The 26,471-nt window shown below is 33.3% G+C and overlaps 1 protein-coding gene across 1 annotated transcript in view; it reads left to right on the forward strand.

The window, feature by feature from the left end:
* LOC111044161 (adenylate cyclase type 6) overlaps window positions 1-26,471 on the forward strand; it is a gene marked incomplete in the record, with an annotated part of 477,477 nt that overhangs the window by 443,120 nt on the left and 7,886 nt on the right. The window contains 12 exon segments of the mRNA XM_039424881.1: window positions 1,316-1,416; window positions 2,465-2,621; window positions 3,430-3,527; window positions 3,931-4,015; window positions 5,164-5,283; window positions 6,509-6,658; window positions 8,256-8,392; window positions 11,477-11,607; window positions 12,650-12,759; window positions 15,421-15,640; window positions 18,393-18,524; window positions 19,899-20,023. Of these exon segments, the coding sequence (XP_039280815.1) occupies window positions 1,316-1,416; window positions 2,465-2,621; window positions 3,430-3,527; window positions 3,931-4,015; window positions 5,164-5,283; window positions 6,509-6,658; window positions 8,256-8,392; window positions 11,477-11,607; window positions 12,650-12,759; window positions 15,421-15,640; window positions 18,393-18,524; window positions 19,899-20,023 (1,566 nt within the window).

Below are 26,471 nucleotides of genomic sequence, written 5' to 3' on the forward strand. Positions count from 1 at the left end.
AAATATTGAAAATGACTGGAATAGATGATAAAGATCTCAGAATAATAACAAACTTGTACTGGAACCAATCAGCATCAGTGACTTTGGAGGATGACAGTGTAGAAGGTATAAAAATTCAGCGAGGAGTGAGACAGGGATGTGTGCTTTCTCCATTGTTTTCCAATATTTATTCTGAGTACATCTTCAGAGAATCCTTGAAAGATGTAGAAGTAGGCATTCCTGTGAATGGACAGATACTCAACAACATTAGATATGCTGATGACACAGTCATTTTTGCTGAGAGTTTAGATGATTTACAGATGCTGATGAACAGAGTGACAGAGAGTAGTGAGAGACATGGGTTGAATATCTGAAATACAGATAAGACAAAGTTAATGGTCATCAGCAAGAAAAATGTCCCCAGATGTCTTCTTACAATTAAAGGAAAGCCAGTTGAACAGGTTAATAAATACATTTACCTGGATGCCACTCTGGAAGACCAGTAGAATCACTCACAAGAAATCAAGATCCGCATCGAAAAGGCCAGAGCTGTGTTTTTAAAAATGAGTACCATGTTCAAAAGTCACGATTTGACAGTTCGAAAATGAGATTTCTTCGGTGTTATGTTTTCTCCGTTCTTCTATATGGTGTAGAGTCATGGACATTGACAGCTGTAACTGAGCTCAAACTAGAGGTATTTGAATTTTGGCTCTACCGGAGGATGCTGAGGGTGTCATGGGTGGACCATGTTTCTAATGGAGAGATTTTAAGGAGAATGGGAAAGGGAAAAGAAATTCTCAAGACCGTGAAAGCGAGGAAGCTTATATCTCGGACATATAATGAGAAATGGAAGCAGATACGAGCTACTCCAACTTTCAGGACATGGATTGCAGGACAAGGTAGAAAGTATAAGAGGTCCTGGAAGAAGGAGAATATCGTGGCTTAGGAACCTGAGGACATGTTATGGAATGAGCACAGCACAGCTGTTCAGGGCGGCAGTCAACAGGGTCATCATAGTCAGAATGGTTACCAACATCCGGAACGGATAGGAACCAAAAGAAGAAGCTTCATTAAATTTCATAGAACAACGCATGGGTGTATCATTTGTATTCTGAGTTCCGTTTCTATTTCTCAATGTATTCTGAATTCCGTTTCCTTTTCTGAATGTCTATTCTCTATCTAGCCATACTATTATCAAATCAAGTTCAGATTTTTTAGATTTATCAGAGAACATACTATTGCTCAAGAAAAAGCTTTTTAACATCAATAGGAAAATTTGGATTTATCATATTGAACATGATGTTTTCAAAATGTATCAAGAAATTATTTTTTTCAGAGTCAAACCTCGTTGAAAAAGCCCTCAGGTTACTCGATGAATGGAAGTGTGGCGAAAGAACTGAGAGTCATGGGCCATACGGGGCAGGCTAAACATCATAAGTGAGTCAGTCATCTACAATTCATAACAAAAAATAGTTCAGTCTACAATCCTAAAGTTATAATTCATGATTGTTATGTCTTTTATTGATTAACGTTAAGAAGTATATAATTTATCATTAAATATAAGAAGTTATAAGCATCACTCTACATGTTACCATTATTTAATTGATTTAGTAATAAGTACGGTACTGAAATTTTTTGGAGAGTGTACAGTAGGCCTATCATCAGATGAGAGAAAAAGTGCTAGCTTCATAAGCCTACACTATTTCACACACAATTACATAGAAGAGCAATCAAACTGTATGAGAAAACATTGTGTATTTCAATTAGTAGGAGAATTCTTTCAGTCATAAATTGAGATTTATCCATGAGATCGTTTTAACTAGTTTGTAAAGCTTCAAAATATGTTAGAAGAGTTTCAAGTTTTTCAAAATTGAAATGAGAGGATACTCCCATATGAAGCAGTGATTTTCTTTCTCTTCTCAGCAGGGCAGAAATTTAATGAAAAGCGAGGCTTAAGAGAGAGATCGATAAATCTAGATATTTTGACGGCGAGACCATACTATGCGTTTTTTCAGACGATTTTGCAGGGTAGGAAACTCTTTGATTGGCCGATTGTGTTGGCGTACGGGAATCAGCTGATCAGGGAATCAGTCAATCGGAGAGCTTCCTGCCCAGCTGTTTCATCTGAAAACGCCTAAAAATACGCCCAGTATGGTCTTGCTCTGAATTCGACGACAAGTTTAAACAAAGCAAGAGGTGCTTGGCACTTTAGGTTCAAGAAAGGATGACATAGACAGTCATCATGGTTTCCAATTTGATCTATCCAACTGTACCTATTAAGATTAAATTAAATTCGTATGGCTTTTTGTTGTTGGGGAGTTTCATGCGTGAAGATCCCATCTCGCCTCAATATATCATTGAAGAGGTCAATGGGCCTTACTACCATTTTGTACCTAAAAGCAATGTTTTCGTTCTCATGCAATTGTGTGGATAAGCTAATGTGATTTGATACAATATAAATTTGATTCATTTTGGATTGTTTTAGGCTGAAATTCGGCGAAAGTGTGGAGCTGAAAGACCCCGAGGATGAAGTGAACGATTATCTGATGAAAGCGATTGATGCTCGAAGCATCGACCATTTGAGAGCCGAACACTGTCAGACATTCATGCTCAGGTTTAGAGATCCAAAGATTGAAGAGAAGGTGAGAGCACTCTCGTATTATTCAATTATTTACTTAAAATATTTGAGTTTTACGAATTTATTCGTAATAAATAAATTTGTCTTCTTCTTCTTCTTCTTCTTCTTCTTCTTCTTCTTCTTCTTCTTCTTCTTCTTCTTCTTCTTCTTCTTCTTCTTCTTCTTCTTCTTCTTCTTCTTCTTCTTCTTCTTCTTCTTCTTCTTCTTCTTCTTCTTCTTCTTCTTCTTCTTCTTCTTTCTTCTTCCTTCTTCTTCTTCTTCTTCTTCTTCTTCTCTCTTCTTCTTCTTCTTCTTCTTCTTCTTCTTCTTCTTCTTCTTCTACCTTTCAGGGTTTAGGCATCTCTGCCTGTTCCGAACCTCATATCTGCCCATCGTCCAAGGAAAAGAAGGGCAGATATGAGTATTTTGGCTAAACCCTGAAAGCTAGAAGAAGAATAGGACGAATTATTTCAATTTAGCTCTGTATTTTTTGCAATATATTGAAAGAAGGCAGAGCTTATTCTATTATTTCAAAGAGTAATTTTGACAGAAATTATAAACACTACACTGGTAGATCACTAGGTAACATTGATCACCAGGTAACTGAATATGAAAACTTGATTTATTTTTGTTCTTATTAAACTCTCTAGAAAAAATAATTGATTTCTAAGTATTCTAGTTTTTCCTCTTTCTTTGTTTCAGTACACGACAGAATGTTGTCCATATACTTCGTATGCTCTCTCCTTTTATACCTCACAGTTATTGCTGTTTAGCTCATTATTTTTCCACAGTAAGTTGGTTTTCCAAAAATGTTATTTATTTCTCTGTTTCAGTACACGACAGAAAGAGACAGAATGTTGTCCATATACTTCGTATGCTCTCTCCTTTTATACCTCACAGTTATTGCTGTTCAGCTCATTATATTTCCACAGTAAGTAGATTTTCCAAAAAATGTTATTTATTTTTATGAGGCTACTTGATATATTTTTCATTAGAATTACTATACTAGTAATTAGCAGGAGCCGGTCGTGTCGAGAGAAGCTCATCAAAAAAGATTACCACATTTATGAACTCAGTTATTTCAAAAAAGAAATTTCCAAAATATTCCAACTTCAAGTGATAGAATGTAGTACCTATATTGTATTGATCATGTTTCAAATCGACAACATGATGCAATTTTATTCTTGCAATAAATTTGCATCAACGACAATTTGATCATATTCCACGTATTGACTGTTTAAACGTTTAAACATTATTAATCAGTAAACAGTATTTAAAGTTTAAAAATTGTGTTTTTCAAGTGATAGTTGATCATAGTCTTTCTTTTGTTCCAGCTCGTTAATGATGTACATATTTTTTGTCGGAGGATGGACAGTTGTAATGTCAGTCAACATTCTGATACTAGCCGAAAATAGTAAGGTTTGTAAAACTGGTAAATCGTAGTTGTAAACTAGAATAGATGCAGTAATTGTACTGCTCAATGCAACGATTTACCACACCATTGACTGCTGCATTGGACTGGAAATTTATACAGAACAAGAAAGTGGTCGAATAAAAGAAATAAAGCAATACAGAAATAAATAGATGAGAAAAATGATTATAAATTGATGAATGTACCAGAGTTTCGCTGGTAGAGTACCTAATTACAACCTAAGGAATTACAACATTACAAAATAATAAGAAGGATTACAACCTTCAAATGAAACATATCAAGTTGATAAAGACCTGATGTTTTCAAAGTATGATAGCCTAGAGATTTCTTGCATTATCTCTAATATCGGGGCACCGAGCTTCTCTCGTTATTTTTATTTATTGATAAACAGAGATAAACAGAACACAATTCTCTAAAATGATCGTGTTTATATTTCACAGCTGTCTAAACGACATCTTATGAATCTCGGGGATGCGATATTTTGATTTTTCACATACTCACCCGCTCACTCACTTTTTTACTATCCACAGACGACAAAAGTCTCAGCTGTTTCAGCCAAGGATGAAATATCCTTTTAATGTCGTTCAGCAAGTTTTCCCAAGGATGAGACCTAGTGCAATCGAATTTTCATATCATAAACCTACTATGTTCCAAATTTCGTGAAAATCGTTAGAGCTGTTTTCGAGATCCGTTGAACATAAATAACCAGATATATAGATACAGAAATTGCTGGCTTAATATAATAGGATTTATAGATTCTCTCCCATGATGATACTAATCAATACTTCAGAGATTCCCTGCACAACGGAAATGAGCCTGAACAACTACTATCTAATATAGGAAATTTAATTGAAAATTTTCTCTGCTTTTGTCTTCCAACTTGTTTTGAATTTAATAAGATAATAACTGTGAATTGATGGTTAGTCAATTTATTAACATGAATTCATTTATTTGATTTCTGTTCATTGTAAACGATTTTCTCTGTTTTGCCTTTCAACATGATTCGAATGTATTAACAACATAAATGTAAATCGATGGTTAATTAATCAATCTATTAAGATAGATTTATTTATTTGATATCTGTTTATTGTAGATGCTATCAAATATGTGACTTTCATAATAATATGTTTTACAGAGACGTTGGCTGAATTGTTTGAAGAATGTGTCACAAAGGCTGCACAGAAATCGTACTATAACTCAGTTCCTGGCCTCAACAGTAGTCATAGCCACTTTCACTGTTGCAATTGTTCCTATGGTAAGTAATGGCACTTGACAATTCCGCTTTAACTCTATCCATCTTATGGTGACAATACCACATTTCCAATACGGTTTAACTCAATCCATCTATCTAACAAATACGAGAGGAGAACAAGTATTGTTCTCTATTTGCCTAAACTAATAAAGACTTAAATGGTTACTATTGTACTCTTTATATAACTTTAAAGGTGCGTACAGATATACGCGCCGCGAACATGAGCAATTCACTTTTAATCAGCTGACTATAACTGTATTTTTACAGAAACGGTAAGATACAAATATAAAAAGATTTGCATCAGCTGATTAATAGTGAATTGCTCATGTTCGCGGCGCGTATATCTTTACGCACCTTAAGGTGAAAAAAACACTCACATACTTTGATGTTGCGACGACCATTTCGTGCTGGTGTTGAACATTCTCAGGCCAAACAGAAAAGAGAATGAATGAAATTAATGTGGTAAATGAAATTGAATCAAAATGTAATGAAATGAAATGGTACCCAAAAATTTACAATACATCTTTATGAAATTAAATCATTGCTATTAATGTTATATAGCTTCTAAGCTATAGGATGACTACTCCGCCCATGGTAGGCTCTCTCGGCCAATGAGCGAGCGTGTTTTGTCCGGGCCAATGAGTGAGCAAGTCTTGAATCGGCCTATTACAGCCTTCCAGCCAACGACCAATCGCATGACTCCATTTTTACAGCCCATTCTACTAAATTTCCTATAGCTTGAACTTTCAGCTCCATGTTGAAGATTCTAGAGCACAAGAAATGTATTTATTCATTTATGTAACGAACAACATTGATGTGAAAACATTTATTTATTCATTCAATCATTCAGAATTAAACAACTTACAGGAAAGTATCATGTTATTATATGTTGTTATATAGGTATTTGAAAAATAATGTTAACCAGATCACAAGGCTAAAATTTTACAAATTTAACAACATTGGTAGTCAAAATACTGGGGCAAATTATATGGTACATTAATAAATGATTCTATAATAGAAAAGTATAACAACCGAAACTAGACTCTCGCATTGGTTGTGTGAACTTAGAAACTGGTTGTGAGAACTTAGAAACCATTTCATTCATTGATTTCAATTTCTTGTATTCATCTTTGTTAGGAAGAAGAAAAGAGTGTATTCCGTGTTCCCTATCGTATTGATTCAATGAGTTGATAATCAATGAATGTGAAAAGCTTGATTTCTTGTGCAGATTGATTCTGAAAAATGGATGCACAGAAACGAGACAGTTATTGTAAGTCTTCAGAACTTGAGCTCCAGTAATTCGACTGACGATCTAGATGAGCTCGATGATCAAGTCGATGTCATATACAGAGAGGTGCCACAAACATATCTATCTGACGTGAGTAAAATAAATGCAGTAGTATCATGAGTAGTATAAATGAACTCACTGAGAAGCAGCTTACAGTTAGGCCCGCCGCAAAGTAGACCCACGCTAATCCACCAAAAGCAACCCACGCCACGCATGGGATGTTTAGTAAACCATTGCTATAGAATTATTCATAATCAATCAGCCTACAAGTGGATTATTCATTGCATGTATTACACAGATGTCTGGAAAAGCATAGCAATGGTTTACAAAACGTTCTACGGCGTGGGTTGCTTTTCGTGGATTAGCGTGGGTCTACTTTGCGGTGGGCTTTACTCTCACTAAATATTATTTTATCCAAGTCAAAACATCATTGACATAATATTTCATTGAAACATGATGGTTTGTTGAATTTGTATTGTGGTTTGTAGGTTGCAATATTGTAATAGAGCAGGGTAAAGGTGGGGTTTCGTTTGTGCGTAATCATTCAACGATGGAGAAATACTTCTAGCGCTTATGGGAATGTTCAAACTTTCGCAGACTGCGAACGTGTGAACACTTCCATAAGAGCCTGAAGTATTCTTCTGTCGGAACGTTACGCATAAACAAAAAGCCATCTTGAGGGTAAGAGTACCATAATAAAGAGGGGGCACTCAAAGGAGTTGATAAAACATGAAGACATGGCCTTGATAAAATATGAAGATAATCATTCTCTTCTATTCTATGTTCTGGGGCGGCTGTGAGGCTCAGCTCTCCTAGAATAATGTAATTTAAAGATGGAAACTAATGAGAAATTGTAATTTATTCAAATTCTAATTAATGAATTTACAGTATTCAATTTGGATTTTCGTTTAATAATTATTATTCACTAATTAGCATTTGAATGAATTGCAATATCTCATTAATTGTCATCTGTAGACTGGCTGGTCGCTATGGCTTCAATTAAAATGAGCGCTGCTATCCAGAGATTGTCAGTTTGGTGTAGGGGTAAGCATACATGACTAGCAATAAGGAGGTACCAGGTTCGATTCCTGGCCTAGAAAATAATTTTTGGATAGTAGCTCTCATCAAATATCCATCTAGTTAACCCTGTTGTCAATATGTGCAGTAGAAGAAATCTTCGGGGTTAATTAATTTTGATTTTCATTTAACAATAATTATTAAGTACCTAATTAACAATTTCCGCTTCATATTTTAAAGAAGATAAACTGACGAGAATGAATAGTATTTTTTTAGTTCATTGAATAGACCTGATAGCAGCGTAAATGTAGGCTATTGCCGCCTATATTTTGAATGTAAATTATACTCTCTTGCTCTATTTTATATTCGTTGTTATACAAGTATCCACCCTCTAAACGTATCTCATTTCACCACATGAGTTTATCTTAAAAAATATCAACTTGTAATATTTTAAATTAGTTGTGATATTCAAATAATTAAGGGTACTTCAAGTTTCAATATTGTTTTATTAATTTTATTTATTATCAACTCAATATTAGGCTACTATGGACACACTGTATTTGATTACCAATTTTTTAAAATATTTTGCAGCAAATCTTAACTGTTATTAACTCAATGTAATTATAGATTCCTTATTTGATAAACCCGTTTTCTCTTCTATATTTTGCAGCATTTATTGAACTGCGTGCTGTTGGCAATGCTGACGACTGCAGTTTTCCAGGTGCTGGCCAGTCCAGCCAAACTTTTTCTTCTTCTACTCATTTCGGTGTCTTATGTTGCTCTGTTCCTGCTATCACCACTTGTCAGGTCAGTTATTTTTTTTTTATTTTATAATCAATAATATTTTTATCAAGAAATATTTTGTTCTATGTTGCTTTCTTCTTGTTATCACCACTTATGAACTAATTTATCAGAACCAATTAGCTTTGGTTTTGAAAATGAAAAATTTATGGATAAAATCAGACTATTAATGGATTTGATATCATGGACATATATTACTGGATCTATTATGGTATTTCTAAAGGTGCATTTTCGTTTGTGCGTAAATTTCTGCAGTCGACGACGGCAAGCATTGTTGACATTCATATTGTCAAAATTTCAAGTGTGCTAAAACAGCTGATCAAATAACTTTTCATTATTTGTCTCATTTATTATTAATAAGCATTTCTAATGATATCAACATATTGCCATTTAAAAGTATAAAAAAGTATAAGCTCAACCTGCCCCATTAAAGCATAATTGAACATGATCTTTTAGGTTATGTAGACAAATTGAAATCTACCCAATCTGAGATTCTCTCCCTGTCGTGGTCGACGACAAAGGAAAACCCAGCTTTACAGAAAAGGAAGAGATATTGTCAACAAAATGCATCGCTTCCAAAAAGACATATGCAGTACCATACATAGGAATCTGAAGAATAATGCTAGTCAGATCACCAGGCTAAAATTTTACAGAATCATAGCCGCACCAACCTTCTATATGGATGTGAAACTTGGGTGCTATCAAGGCCAGATGAGAACAGGCTGCAAGCACCGGAAATGAGATTTTTTGTAAAATCTACGGTCGCTGTTGAGAAGATCGTTTGAGAGATACTGTGATAGGGGAACAATACTGAACGTTTTATTCATAAACAAAAAGATATCTCGGAGTAGATTGGAATGGTACCAGCATGTAAATCAAATGAAGGAAGAGAGGTTTTCAAAATTGGTGCTCAATCATAACCCAGATTGCATGAGAGACCGAGGACGTCCAAGAAAAAGATGGATGGATAATATAAGTTTCGGAGCAGGCAGAGATTCCTAATTCCTGAAAGGAAGAAGAAGAAGAAGAAGAAGAAGAAGAAGAAGAAGAAGAAGAAGAAGAAGAAGAAGAAGAGAAGAAGAAGAAGAAGAAGAAGAAGAAAAAGAATAAGAAGAAGAAGAAGAAAAAGAAGAAGAAGAAGAAGAAGAAGAAGCCGATGCATGAAGTCCTCATTATAGTATAATCGCACCATGAGATCATTAGTGTAGTGCCGGTAACTCAAAAATTGTCGATCTTGAGTTATTCACATTTTTTAAGACTAGAAGTGATACTCTATCTATTTCATTCATGAAATTGTAAAAATTTCAAATTTTGAGGCCAGAAAATGAGAAAGATCACTAATGCACTAAGTCAAAACGGCTCACTGTTTCAAGTATTGAGTTACTACAGTAGTGCTCCAACTGCAGACGATTCTAGAGAGCTCTAGTGTATTATCTTGAGTCTTCAACCATGTATAGATACAGCCTTATACATCTATACATCCTATATACTGTTGAAGTCGTCTGTCATGAGTCTGCATCCTCTCAACCATAATTCTGTGTATTATTAGGTATATTAAAGACTTCAAAACTATTAATTTATTATTGACTGAGCGAAGTGATGTCTAAGATTCAAGTCGACGGTTTGGCATTTCTCTTAATGTTTAAATGTTCAAATGTTTAAATGTTTGAATGTTTAAATGTTCAAATGTTTAAATGTTTAAATGTTCAAATGTTTAAATGTTTAAATGTTTAAATGTTTAATGTTTAATGTTTAAATGTTTAAATGTTTAATGTTAAATGTTTAAATGTTTAAATGTTTAAATGTTTAATGTTTAAATGTTTAAATGTTTAAATGTTTAAATGTTTAAATGTTTAAATGTTTAAATGTTAAATGTTTAAATGTTTAAATGTTTAAATGTTTAAATGTTTAAATGTTTAAATGTTTAAATGTTTAAATGTTTAAATGTTTAAATGTTTAAATGTTTAAATGTTTAAATGTTTAAATGTTTAAATGTTTAAATGTTTAAATGTTTAAATGTTTAAATGTTTAAATGTTTAAATGTTTAAATGTTTAAATGTTTAAATGTTTAAATGTTTAAATGTTTAATGTTTAAATGTTTAATGTTTAAATGTTTAAATGTTAAATGTTTAAATGTTTAAATGTTTAAATGTTTAATGTTTAATGTTTTAATGTTTAAATGTTTAAATGTTTAAAGTTTAAATGTTTAAATGTTAAATGTTTAAATGTTTAAATGTTTAAATGTTTAAATGTTTAATGTTTAATGTTTAATGTTTAATGTTTAATGTTTAATGTTTAAATGTTTAATGTTTTAATGTTTTAATGTTTTAATGTTTTAATGTTTTAATGTTTTAATGTTTTAATGTTTTAATGTTTTAATGTTTTAATGTTTTAATGTTTTAATGTTTTAATGTTTTAATGTTTTAATGTTTTAATGTTTTAATGTTTTAATGTTTTAATGTTTTAATGTTTTAATGTTTTAATGTTTTAATGTTTTAATGTTTTAATGTTTTAATGTTTTAATGTTTTAATGTTTAAATGTTTGAATGTTTAAATGTTTATATGTTGCGCATTTACGGCGAAACGCAGTAATAGATTTTCATGAAATTTGACAGGTATGTTCCTTTTTACTTTCCTTGCCCTATTACCATAGGTAAGGAAAGTATTGCTTTCCGAAAAAAATTAAGGTACCGAAATTTCTATTTTTAAATTGCGCGTCGACGTATATACAAGGTTTTTGGAAAATTTGCATTTCAAGGATAATATAAAAGGAAAAAGGAGCCTCCTTCATACGCAAATATTGGAGTAAAAATCAGACTATAGAATTATTCATCATAAATCAGCTGACAAGTGATTACACAGATTTGTGGAGAAGCCAGTCTATTGCTGTATTTTCATAAGGTTTCAATCAGGTACTTGTGGATGAGAATACTGCGTGAGGTCTACTGTTCACAGAACTACTAGTAGTTTTGAAAATCCATCGCGAAAAGACCCCCTGTTATGATATTGTTTGTGATGCTGTAATGTTTACATTATAACATGGTCGTAGATAAAGTTCATTTTCATATCAATATTTTATGTGTGTTTCAGTTACATGGAGACGTCAGCGAAATGTTTAACAGTGGTCGTTTTGGTGGGCTTTGTCTCGGCATTAGCAATCCACAGCCAGCAGACTGAAGCCACTTACAGGCTTGATTTCCTTTGGAAGCTGCAAGCCACAGGTGGGTTCAATTATCAGGTTCAGTGATAATCAAGCAATCAATACGCTTCAACACAATCATATTTTTTATTTTCTCCATTGAAAATATATAGTCACTTATCAGTGATTGTTAGATCAAATTATTTTACTGTAATATAAATGTAGTACAGTATAACGGCTTAATGCAGAGTTGAGCAATAGAGTAAGGAGTATTTGTAATGGCTGTTTCATACTCACTTGTGAACGAAATTCAAAAATTTTCTCCCTGTATGTACCTTGGATTGCCATTGATTAGAGAAAAAAAAATGATTTGCCCAACCCTGTATAATGCTTTGAAGTAAAAAATCTTCAATTACAGAATGATAAATCCATGGTGAAAAAGTTTTCCATTTCAGATATATACAATGTTTAAATCTATCTTTCCTAGTTTTCTCCCGATTATAATTAGGAGCGTTAAATCTTCAGGAAGATCTACAGAAAATCTAATGGGTGGAAAAGCTATTCACAACTTCCATTCATTTCCTGAACACTTAGAGAATGTTACCAATTTCAATTAATTCCCTCAACAATGTAAAATTCATGAATCGTATTATTCAAGGATCGTTCTTGATAAGTCACTTGATCGATGTACTGCCTCCATTTGAAGGATACATCTTCCGAACTTATTGAACGATATCCTCATACCAGTACTTTTGAAAAAAAAAAACAAAACATAATAACAATCAAGGTAAAAATGTAGCCTACTTTACGTAACGTACACTTTGTTATTTTGGGCTACTTCCTACTTGTATGTACAAAAAACAATCAATAATCAAAGTAATCTTATGATATTCATTTTTTTACATGTTTTGAACTCTTCAGAGCCATTTTAAAGTGTTTATCACACTTTGATTCCTAATTTTCATTGGCTTAACGTACTAGGTACTTGGTATCTAATGTATACTTTGCTAAATTACAGAGAGTATATTATTAAAACAAATTATCAACTTCTTATTATCTGCTTGTAAATTGATGTTCTTGGATTCAAATAAGAATTCTTGTTCGTAAATCGTCACCTGTTTCAGAGGAGAAGGAAGACATGGAACATTTAGAAGCCTACAACCGAAAGCTGTTGGCCAATATTCTACCTGAGCATGTGGCTGAGCACTTCTTGTCCAGCGATAAGCATGCCGACGTAAGTTGCCACTTTTGCGACTTGTATTTAGGCTAATTACTTGACTAGGCTAATTTTTGCATAATTTAGGCTGAGCAATACTAATGCCAATTATTTATCAAATTTGGAGTTAAAGTCAGTTATTTAAACAGCTTTTCTCATTCATCCATCAAAAACTAACTCAATCTATGGATAGACATGAATGATTTTTTTCATCAAAGGCAAGGTAGGAATGGATTTAAAGTAGTAATTCTTTGGATCTCCTTTGCAGGTTGTTATTAAACTTTATTGTCAATAATAATATAGTGTATGTAAATTATGTATCTATTTTGAAGAGACAATAAAGCAATTTCATTTCATTTCAATACGATTGAAGGCTAGAGTACAGAAGGAAATACTATTATATATAAAGTAGAACCTTAAAGCAATCTTCCTTTTGACGGTGGTTTTTTTCTCACCTACTGTACTCATGGGGGAGCATGAATCAAAACTTCACTTAATATAATTATTTATTATTTATAATATTATGAATAAGGATATAATTTCGCTATCACTTCTAATTGAATAAATTTACAGTTCCTGAATTTTTATTCATGTATTTTTAGTTAAGTGCAGTAGCTTGTATTTATTTTATATAAAGCTATGAGCTCGATCACTTGAAAAGATCTCTATAAGTAAAGCGATCTATTTCGCAGGCGTGCCACAGGGAGGGGCGCTTGTCTTGAACGCAGATTACAAAAATAAAAAAGGTCAGCAGTGTTTAGAATGACTACTGACGACGTTTTTCAGGTTTCAAATTCAGGGGGGGGGGTAGTAGCTAGTCTCTTCGATAATTCATAGTAAAAATCAAGCGCTGGCTTACCGTCAACCTCTATAACTCGTAGATTTTTCAGCGAGAACTGTAGGTAAACTCGTATTTTCTAGATACTTTTATATATCATAGAAGGGGAAGATAATTTCAGTGTACTATTATTACACTACCTGGTTTGAGACGTTTCGCTACAATACAGAGTTATTCACTGAAACATAAAATCCTACCTCCACCATAGAGAAACAATAGCGTAAGTAGATATCCCATGGTATAGGGTGTTCATGTCGCAACTTTTACTGTTATCTCAAGCCAATTATTGTCGATTTTTACTGTTTTGACCGGGTAAGAGTGTATGAACGGCACAATATGAGAGACTACCTCCGTCATAAAGCTTCACGGGAAAGAACTACGTGAACTATAGGCTTGAGGTAACAGTAAAAGTTGGGACATAAACGCCCTATACCAAGGGATATCTACTTATGCTATTGTTTCTCTATGCCTCCACTCACAGATCAGAGAAATCACTAATCTTCAAATGCTTATAACTCAAGAATAGGACTGAATTTCGCCAATGTGATGACATATTATTGTTCCTCTCATCAAATACTATCATTCGTGAGAGTTTGAGCGATTTTAATTTTTGACCATTTTTGCAAAAATCCACTTTATCAAATCCATGATAGAGGTTGACCTAACAAGTGTTGTGCTATAATATTATCATGAACTGAACCTCTGCTTCCACTTGAATAATGGGGAGGCTAGGGTAAAACTGGATGTGAGGTTTGGCAACACGCAATGGCAGCATAATTTCTTTCCAAAGTACCTTGGTGTGACGCTTGACCGCACTCTGTCCTACAAAAATCACCTTCATAATGTTGCTAAGAAACTGAAAACTAGGAATAATATTCTACAAAAACTCTGTGGAACAACATGGGGAGCATCAGCAACAACTTTGCGCTGTTCTGCCCTAGGACTAGTATACCCCACAGCTGAATACTGTGCGGCTGTGTGGATGGATAGTGCCCATGTGAGTAGAGTCAACATTCAGCTGAATAATTCCATGCGACTTATTTCTGAGACCATTAGAACCACCCCCACATATTGGCTGCCAGTTTTCAGCAACATTGCTCCACCAGGGCTGCGAAGATCTTTTGCTCTTGTTCGTGAGTATAATAAGATAAAAAATGACAGAGCACTCCCAATCCACGGAGATCTTCTGGAGCTCGGTAACAGGCTGAGGTCAAGGCGCCCTCCCATGCGCTTGGCTGTGCAGATAGAACGTGAGAATTTCTCTGTCGCTGAAAGCTGGGAGGAAGAGTGGATGGATAGAGCGCCTCTCAGTGTTAGTCTGAGGTATTCTGTTGGGAAGAGTGTGGCTGGGTTTGATCTGCCAAGGCAAACATGGACAGCACTAAACAGGATAAGAACTGGGCACGGAAGATGTAGAGCATCTCTTAGTGTCCCCTGATTGTGATTGTGGAGAGGCTAGACAAACAATGAATCATATCATCCGACATTGTGCTGTTCGAGCCTATCAGGGCGTTTCCGATGATTTTATAGCAGCTTCTCCACAAGCAATAGCCTACATAGCCAACCTGGACATCCAAGTTTGACTTGATTATTTCCTTGTGTATATATACAGTTTCCTTTGTCATAGTATTTTTGTTTGTATGCTATGACCTAGATGGATGGTTCTATTTTGTTTTGTTTTTTGTTATCAAGCTGACAAAGGTCAAAGACCTGAATATTTTTGTGAATTTATGTGTGTGTCTATGTGTTTGCCATACGCTAATAATAATGATATTATCATGAAACTTATGTAAAGTAAACTTGACAGCAAAATACAATGTGTTTTGATGTGATTGTTGTAGGAGTTATACCACGAGCAGTGCGAATTCGTGTGCATTCTGTTCGCGTCGATTCCGAACTTCAGCGAGTTCTACGTGGAGCTGGAGGCGAACAACGAGGGTGTCGAGTGTCTTAGGCTGCTCAACGAGATAATCGCTGACTTCGACGAAATACTCGCCGAGCCGCAGTTCACCTGCATCGAAAAGATCAAGTCGACGGGCGCCACCTATATGGCCGCTTCAGGTAACCAAACTTCACAAAACCTTATTAATATCTATTTAAATATACTCACCATTGTTTGAATAAAAATATTCCATTTTAAATCATTAGTTAGAGATTTAGAAACAGTTAAGCCTCTACTCCTACTGGTGAACAAGTGTGTTTCACTTATGCCAGTAGTTCTTCACCTCCAGCCGTATTTTTCAGATGGTTGATATAGATATTTATAAGAATAAGAATAAGAATAAGAATGTTTATTTCGCCAAAATTACATAGTTACAAAACATGAATGATACATACAAAATGCATGATAAAAATGTAAATTATAATAGATCTAAATGATTTGGCACAGCCAGCAAAGTTAAACTTGTGCGCTAGCTGTGAGTTCACAAAGCAAACAGTACTAAGTAGCCTATAGCAATACTGAAAAATGGAAAAAAATATACACCTATATAATAAATATTATAGTAATACTTCTTATAAATAATACAATGATAAGAATTGAATAATTTCGTGTTAAAACCAATTATACAGGTGATAACCAAAAACAAGTCATACAGCCTACATTTAAATCTTCTAAATGCAAACTAATGAAGAAGAATACAATAAAAAATGAAATTTTTAGTTGTGAGCACTTCCAGTGCTTAATCAATTTTCATAAATATTACAAAAGATAGAAAGACATTCAAAACTCAAAAGAAACATGAATAGATTTATTAACATTTAGGCATTGTAAAATATATATTCTGCTCAACCCATACATTTATTTCCTTGATAAGTGCTTTAGTAATTTTTGAATTAATTAGTTTTATCGGAATTTTGTTTGAAAATATATTGCAAAGATAGGTGAATTGGTGTCGACAAACTACTAGTTTTATTAAGTTGATATTGAAATTATTTAATGCTAATGAACGAGTTTGGTACGGTACTAGATTACTTCTATTCTTATTTAAGTGCAAAACAATCCTGGTTACATATATCTGTCTTAGTGTGGGAACGCTTAATTCTTCAAAAGTTTCTTGCTTGGGTATCGTCTTGGTTCACCCACTGCTGCCCTTATAAGATGCTTTTGTAGTGTCAAGACTTTATTAAAGTGACAATCATATGCACCACCCCAAGCTTCAATCGCATATTGAAACAGCGAGTGGGCATTTAGAATAATAATTATTGTTTTTTTTTCTGATTGTCACATCTTTGTACTGTTTTCTGTGTTTTGGTGAAATAAGTTGAATTGAAATTGAAATTGAATATAATAAACTATACATATAAAAACGAAATGGCACTAATTCATTCACTCACTCTCTTATTCATTCATAATCAACATAACTAAAATCATCAAACCCTTATTAATAAGCCTTATAAACCTTACAAAAATAAACCTTATAGATCTTATAGACCTCCGCTACACTCTCGCCGAGTCGCTCGTCGATTGTCCAACGTCTCCGATCGACATATTTCAGTACATAATCGATCCGAGCTCAGTGAAGGCATCCACACTCTCGCGTTCGTTTTGTCACACATTCGAACGAACTCGGTGAGCGCCGGGACTGCACATTAAACCTATACTCTGTCCCAATCGGCATGAGCTCTGAAGAATTAGGCCGACCCTTCTACTACTCACACACACAAGCGCAGTCTCCTTTTGTGTATGTGAGTAAAGGGACGGTCTGCCTACCTGAATACTACGTAGTAGCACAGAGGAAAGAAACACTACTATATGCTACTACTGTATGCTTATTCCGTGGTAGTAGGCTATACATAGTATATCAATGGCGCTGGTGTGCCTGCGCTTGGGGGAGCAAGGGTCGGCTTAATCTTTCAGCGCGCATGTCAGTTTGGACAGAGTAATAATACAGAAATGCCTACATTATAGTCCTTCAATTATCATGGTTACACGAAACTGTTCCCTGTTGGTTTTGAACTATTTAGCTGGATTCCCAAGTATAACTGTCAGTGAAAGTAACCGGTACAGTGAGAATATTATCCCCATAAGTTTGAATGTGACTAATCATACTGGCTAGGCCGTGCTGAGTGGGAACAGACCAATCAGAACTCATGGAAATTGAACAACGCGGGGTCAGAGGGTTTGATGAGTTTACAAAATATGGAGGACCGAGGAGAATACATAAAATGCGGATTGACTCACTTGGTTTTAACGATGACAGGGGGTCTCAGCCAGCTCTGCCGGGAGATAGCACCCTTCTCCTCCTCCTCGGAGATAGAGTTAGGTAGAGAGAGAAGAGGGGAACTAAAAGTGATAAGACGCACTGTACTGATTCCGTTCTAACCAGAAATTATATTTTCACTGTGCCAGTCACTTCCACTGATATAACATCACTGATATGTGTGAATGCAGCTTGATTGTTGATTTTAAACGATTGACTATTATAATATAGATTTAAAAACTAATGAAATACAGTAATAGGTTTCCTTTGTTGCTAATTTCAATTTCAATTTTAGGCTACTCAATTTATTCACAACACACAAAAATACAATGAGCAAAAGATAGTAATGATTCAAATCAAATCATTTATTTGATTTTCTACTTGCTGTGAGCCAGTAAATTATAAGAATTTTTGAAATCTCTACAGCCCATTATGGGGAAATTTTTGAGGAAAATTACCTATATTGAAATTAATTCAACATGGTGAAGTGAAGGGTTCCTGCATTAAGGATTAGTTACAGGTATACAATACTGTTTAATTCATAGTTGTAGAAATTCCTTCAATCGTAAGATAAGTACAACATGAATATCATAGTTGTTTTTCAATTTTAGGTCTGACGCGGACGACATGTGACATGCAGAGCATGAATCACGTGACAGCAATGGCCGACTATGCGCTCAGGATAAAGGAGCAGCTCGCTTATGTCAACGAGCACTCATTCAACAATTTTCGAGTCCGCATAGGTCCGTAGTTCACTTAAATGATTGTATGTATTTATGTATGCAAGTGAGAAGAGTTACTAAATTACTGTTGTATATCTTTTTATTACTTTGAGAAATGTTTGTGCATACCAATGCATATTTAAGTAATGCATATTCATGTAGGCCCATTCAAATAAGATACGTAACCAAATTACTGTTGTGGGTCTATCTATTTAATTACTTGAAGAAATTTTTGTAGTGAGTTTACAATCTCCCACCAATTGAAAAAGAAGGAATAGTAACCTTTCATAAATTGCTGTGGTCAAGCTCAAGTGAAGAATAGTATATTTAGGCTCCATAAATTGAAGTATTTATTTGTAACTCATTTTTTTTACACTTGAAAAAGTCACTTTATTTGTATCTTTTCCTCGACAATGTTTATGCGTGAATGAAATTCTATTTGATTTTCAGTTTGTCTGCCATTTGCTGCCTCAAAACTCTTACATTTTGTTCCATTTAAAAACATTCTGTAAAGAAAATACGCACCTGAGGGATCAGGCTTGCCTCGAACTCTTCTGGGGTCAGGCCTTGCCCCGTCTCAGGAAGTACTGGATCCACCAGTCGCGGGTTACAGGTTCTCATGATGAAGGGAAAATCCGCCAACAGAGAGAATAAGATAACTCCGTCCAAGGAGTTTCCTGGCCTAGGCCTATTAGTGTACGGTCAGGTAGAGGCTCCAAAGTAAGAGGTGGACCTCCCTGGACCCCGTCCATGGGAGTAGCCTAAATATAATAGGTGTACGGTCAAGTGAAGACTTTAGAAAGGGAGGTCATCTGGACTCTGGGATTAGCTGGGCGAAGTGAAGCCTTTGGCGGAGTTTCAGGGTTTTCCAGTGGGGGTCCAGACTATGGGAATATGAACAGGGTGACCCTTCTCTGAAAGTATCATAACAGACATGTGAAATATCCCAGACTGCTGGATACACAGGTAACGTCTCCATCTCTGGAGGAAGGATCATATTATGTCGAATTTATCGATAAAAATTAGGTCTAAAATTGAAAAACCTAATATATGCTTTCAGTGGGGGTCCAATTTAAGGGAAACAGAGTACCCCGTCTCTGAAAGTATTGTAACAGACTTATGTGAAATACCCCAGACTGTTAGATACACGGGTAACACCTCCGTCTTTGGAAGAAGGATCATAGTATGTCGGATTTATCAATAAAAATTAGGTCTAAAATTGAAAAACCTAAAATCTGTCTATCATCTATCAATAAAAAAACCTAAAATTTACTTTACTACTTTATTTCAGTCAGTAATTATTCGAACGATCCAATCACGGGTCTATTCAAAGCGACTGGTGCAATAGTTGTTTAACTCTGATGATCAAATTGATAGAAATGTGTTTTTGTGCAGGTATAAACATAGGTCCCGTGGTGGCTGGTGTAATAGGGGCACGGAAGCCGCAGTACGACATATGGGGCAATGCTGTTAACGTTGCTAGTCGAATGGACTCAACTGGTATTCTGGATAGGATACAGGTCAGTACACGAACAATTCAAATTCATTTCGATGATGTATTTGCCCTATATGTACATGTACATATAGTTGTACTTGTACAACTTCCAAAATAATAACACCATTCAGCAAGTCAACCAATTGCATTAATACTTTGTAAATAACCTTATATGCTTTTGTAATCATGTCTATAATTTGAATAAACTCCTCTGGTCGTGTTGTACCCTCGACCAGAGACATTATTATTATTATTATTATTATTAATTATTATTATTATTATTATTATTATTATTATTATTATTATTATTATTATTATTATTATTATTATTATTATTATTATTATTAAAAATAAGCCACAAAAATATAATAAGAAAATTTTAATAGATTCTCACTTCATGTATGATAGATATAAGATGATATATGTATAATGATTAATTCAATTTGTGAAACTTATCATTCATGTAATGTGAGAGAAATCTGAATAAATAAATATTATTATTATTATTTATTATTATTATTATTATTATTACTATTATTATTATTATTATTATTATTATTATTATTATTATTATTATTATTATTATTATATTATATTATTATTATTATTATTATATTATTATTATTATTATTATTATTATTATTATTATTATTATTATTATTATTAATTATTATTATTATTATAATAATAATAATAATAATAATAATTATCATCATTACAAAGGCAGTGACTATTATAATAGCGTAAGAATAAGCAAGTGAGAAATAAGTGCTTCAGTATAAAAGTTGAAAGAAAAATAATAATGTTTTAAGTTATTTTTTGGCAGAGAACTTGGTAATTATTGTGTAAATAATATTTGCTACGAGTCACAGGAACTTTGAAGTCGGTAAGCCTAGATTTCGAAAAAGTGAGGTTAGGAAAACAAAAACTTTAACCAACAATCTTAGAATTTAACTGTTATTCAGTGAAATATTATCAATAGATTAAATATGGATTGTTCAGTCTGCGATAAGGCTTTGCCGATTGATAACGATTGTGTGGCTTGTGGTAAGTGTCAATTGGAATATCACTTTCACTGTTCGGGGGTATCTAAGTCAACATGGAAGGCGAAAAGTGCCCAAAAAAAAGCAGAATGGGAGTGTCCTCAATGTAGGGGTGCAGCAAGACCAAGGAAAAACAGTACTGAAGAAGAACTCACCGATGGGACACATTTGATGCTGAAACGCCTAGTGGAGAAGATGCTCAGTGACCATGAAGCAGTGATGGTGAAAAAAATGGAGGAAATGAAGAAGCTGTTCACCGGAATTGAAGAGAAAATTGGGGGGGTTTTAGAAGAAATAAAAAACCTTAAAAAGAAGACAGAAATCTTAAAAAGCGATATTGATGACTTAAGAGTGGACTTGGAATGTGAGCGACAGTATGGAAGAAGCAGAAACATCATCATATCCAGTATTCCGTTTTCGAGGAATGAGGATCTGAAAGAGAAAATACTCACGCTTATGAAGAAGATGGATATTGAACTGAGAAGAGAAGACATAACTACTCATCGCCTGCCGTCGAAGAATGCAGAAAGCCCAACTATCCTACAGCTGAGCTCTCGATCAGTGAGGGATATGATAGTTAAAAAGGCCAGGGCGATTAGACCTACCACGTCCATGTTCAACGAGACCAAGACAGTCAAATCAATTTACTTCAATGACCATCTTACCCCCTATTTCAACAATCTATTCAAAAAAGTGAAGGAAATGAAAATCACAAAGAAATACAAATTTCTGTGGATGAATGGGGACAGAATAATGATTAAAAAAGATGAGACAGCTAGAGCAATAAAAATAATAAGGTTTGAAGATTTAGAAAAAATAATATAAAGATAATTAAAAGTTCTCAAGGCCAGGATATTACATTTACAATTTAATTAGTAGCTCAATAAGGTAAGTTACTATCTTTTCTCCCTAATAAATCTACCAAACAGTAATATTATAGGTATAAATAAAAATATAACCATAAAACTTTCTAGAAATCAAAATTTTTCAATTAAATGAAGAAGATTTAAATAACGACAGGGATTTCAGAGTATTTCAAGACTTGGATCAGTCCAAAGAATTTTTGAAGAAGAACAAGACAGTGAATGAACTAAATATTTTATGCACCAATATTAGATCACTCAGAAAAAATTGGGATACATTGAGAGCAGAAACTAACAGTATAATCAATGAAATAGATATTCTTGTGCTTAGCGAAATTAATATTAATAGTGAAGAAACAAATTTGTATGGAATTCAGGGTTTTACAAGTCTATTTAAATGTAGGTCCGATGGGAGAGGGGGAGGTGGATTGGGAATTTTTTACAAAGCAGGTATTAAAGTTGAGAAAAATGAAATAGATTTTGTGTCTGCTGAATTAATATCTTTTAAGTTTTGTGATAGAAATACGACAATAATAATCATAGCTATTTATAGACCACCTAATCAAAATGTGAATTTATTTAATGAAGAATTAGAGAGGCTTTTAACATCAGAAAGAATGAGTCAAGAAAAAAATATTATCATGGTAGGAGATATAAATATATGTTACCTGTCAGATATGTATGGTTCGAATAATTATATAAGTGTACTCTACTCTTATGGTTTATACAATACTATACAAAAGCCAACTAGAGAGGAAACATATGGTAACACAGTTGTATCATCATGCCTAGATCATGTTAATGTAAAGTTAGATCCTAACAACTCTTATATTTCATTTTTGATTGAAAGCAAAATTGCAGACCATTACTGGACAGGGATCAAATTGTTAGAAACATGTACAGATGGTACACACCAGACTATGGAAAATGAATATAAAAGTGTCATTTTAACGGGGAGAGTAAATGAATTGATTCAAACTGAAAATTGGTGGCCGATTCTAGACTTAAGAGAACCATCAGATATTTATAATGATATAGTCATGAGGTTCGAAAATATATATGCTAAAAGTGTCATAAAGGTTAAACAAAAAACTAAGCAGCTACATAATTCCTGGTTCAATGATAGAATTAAGCTGATGATAGAGAGAAAGAACTATTTATGGCAAATGGTTAAAAGAGATAAACATAATGTGGATTTGAGAAATCAGTTTAGAAACATACGAAATAAGTTAACAGACATGATTCGTAATGAGAAAAGGAAATACTATTATAGGGCTTTCAATGATAACTCCAACAATACTAAGAAAATTTGGGAAATCATCAATCATTTTATAAATAAGAAGAATAGGCCGTCTCTAAAGGAATCAATTAAGTTAAATTTCAATATCAATGAAGATCATCAAATTATGAACCTAACAGAGAAATTTAAAAACAGCTTTAAAGAAAAAATAGAAGAAATTACAACAGAAATGAACGGGCAACACTTTGATATAATACCACATTTAAAAGAAGGTAACTATACAATAGGGGATAGGTTGAGTATGAATTTTAAAAAAATGAAAGAACATCAACTTTATAGTATCATTAACAAACTAAACAATAGATCATCTGCAGGACCTGACAAAATTAGGCCAAAAGATATAATAAATAACATTTTCTATCTAAAGCTGATCCTGATGCATTTGATTAATAGGATAATTGAAACAGGAAAAATACCTCAGCGTCTAAAAATAACACATCTCAGACCAATTTTCAAGAATGGAACAAAGAAAAATGTAGGTTCTTATAGGCCAATAGGATCAATCTCAGTAATTATGAAAATTCTAGAACATTTCATCTGTATGCAATTGAATCAATACCTGATCAATCAGAACATAATAAATGATGCTCAATATGGGTTTATTCCAAAAAAATCAACAATAGATTTATTAGAAAAACTAACAGAAAATATATTTGAAGCTTTAAATGACAATAAATTTGTCATAACTGTTGCAACAGATTTGACAAAAGCATATGATTTGGTTAATTATAAAATTATGCTACAAAAAATCAATAGAATAGGTATTCGTGGAAAGCTATTCAACTTGTTTGAAAACTATTTTGAAAATAGAAAAATACATGTTAGTATAGGTGAATATATTAGTACCGATTATAATCAATCCTGTGGACTTATTCAGGGCAGCATTTTGTCTCCTGTTCTATTTAATCTGTATGTAAACGATCTAGCTAGTCTCAGTTTCAAAAGTAAGGTGCTGCAGTATGCAGATGACAACCTGCTATATATGACACACACTGATCTAATAATGGGCATAAGATACATGCAAGAGGATCTCAATTTGGCTAATAAATATTTTTTCAACAACGGTATCAAGATAAATTCACAGAAAACAAAGGTAATTATATTTAGAAATCCTAGAATTAACGTAGGTTTGTACAATTATAAATTAATTTGCCATAAAGCAGAATGTCTAAGATATAATAATTTGAGAAACACATGCAGGTGTCAGCATTTGGAATTCAGTGAGAATATTAAGCATCTAGGAGTTGTTTTTGATGCAGACATGAAATTCAATTCACACAATAATAGGATGCTGCGAATTATGAAAGCTGCTTTATACAAATGCTCTAGAATTAGCCACTGTTTTCCAATAAATATTAAAAGAATTATCTATTTCTCTATGATTCAAAGTATAATATTCTATGGTATTACAATTCATAGTTTAGCACCAGTGTATTTGAGACAGCCGTTGTATGATGTTGTTAGAAGAGTAGCAAATACATTATTTAATGGAGTCGAGCTTGGAATATTGGGTATTATGACACCAGAATCTCTCGCAAAATACACTGATTTGTCCAGACATTATTTTGAAGATGAATTAAGGGAAATAAACGAAATAAGTTATGGTTTGAGAAATAGGCTATTTAGAGCACAGCGTTATAATAATAATTATGGTAAGAACCTATTAAAATACAGAATCCCTTACCTGTTGAACGATTTGCCACCAGAATTAAAAAATTTACAAAGAAATGAAATAAAAACTAAACTTAAGAATTATTTTATAGGAATTGTTTGAATGAAAAGATATGTTGAAGATTATTGTTAATATTCTAATAGGTTAGTTAGTAGATAGGTTAGTTTGCACATAGTAGACAATAATAAACTGCACTGTACAATGGGAAATGGAAAAGAAAAAACTATGGATGAATAAATAAATAAGAATAATTTTAATATTGTAAACAAAAAAGTGCTTTAGAAGCAGTTGAAAATGATTAAGAGAGTGTATATTACAGTTTGTAGTATAATAAATGTTTTTTTTGGAGGATAGGTTATGTTTTTGTATTCTATGACTGTGTGTGTATTGTAATATTGTTGATGTGCATGTTGGTTCAGCTAGTCAGCTGTTCAAAGCCACCTAAATGCAAGAGACAATAATGTCTGCAAGGTTGATCACCGATTTAGTAGAATATAGAGTGACTAATGTTGTGATTCAAGTGGTAGAAATTAGAACTTTAATATCAAATCCCAGATAGAAACTATAATAGACTTTCAATTTAGTTTATTGAACACTTTACAAAAATTTTCATTTGTAGTATTTATAGAATGTATACGGTAACTATTATGATGTAGTATGAAATTTGAATACTCCTCAATTAGCTCTAAGCTAGAGGAGCAAAAAACACTGTATGTATATGATACTATGTAACTTTAAATGAAATAAATTGAAATTGAAATTATTATTATTATTATTATTATTATTATTATATTATTATTATTATTATTATTATTATTATTATTATTATTATTATATTATTATTATTATTATTATTATTATTTAAAAGCTTATTGTTGATCAATAGCATATTTCAATTTCTATTAGACCAACAGGTCTACCTCTAAGTGTACAAACAGAACCCTTAGCAGGTTGCTTACTTTCTTCCATTTCCATATCTTCTTCTCTATACTTATAAAAGGCTAAGCCCCTACAGACTGAAATCACACCACAGCCCAAACTACTGAGCCTAGAAACTTGAAATTGTGCACGACTGTTTATGGTAACCTATGAAAACATCCACTAAGAAAGGATTTTCAGAAATTTGCCCCCCTGAGGGAGCTGGGGCCCCCCCAAAATGTTGTACTTTTTAACCGCTCATTGCACAGCAAAGTCATGAGGACATTTTTTGTTCAGCTACGAAAAAAAATAGATCTATGCAGAAAAATTTCGATCAGGAGCACAGGGGGGTCCAGGAGAGGGCATTTTTCGAAAATTTTGATGTAAAATCACACTACAGCTCAAACTAATTGTCCTACAGACTTGAAACTTTGCAAAAATATTCTTCAAACATGCTAGACGCGCACTAAGAACGGATTTTGAGATATTTTGCCTCTAAGGGTTTCAAAGGATGAAAAAGGATCCTATTAAGTAAGGTTATGAACATGGTAAGGTGAGTGTCATATGGGAATGAGATAATATTTATTTATTGATGATATTCTAACATATGGTGTAATCATTATAAATAACAAAATAATAATATGATAGAAATTCAAAAAAGAACATCTGTTCTATTA

Source organism: Nilaparvata lugens, chromosome 3, assembly GCF_014356525.2.
Source record: "Nilaparvata lugens isolate BPH chromosome 3, ASM1435652v1, whole genome shotgun sequence".
In the NCBI taxonomy this organism is placed as follows: Eukaryota; Metazoa; Arthropoda; class Insecta; order Hemiptera; family Delphacidae; genus Nilaparvata; species Nilaparvata lugens.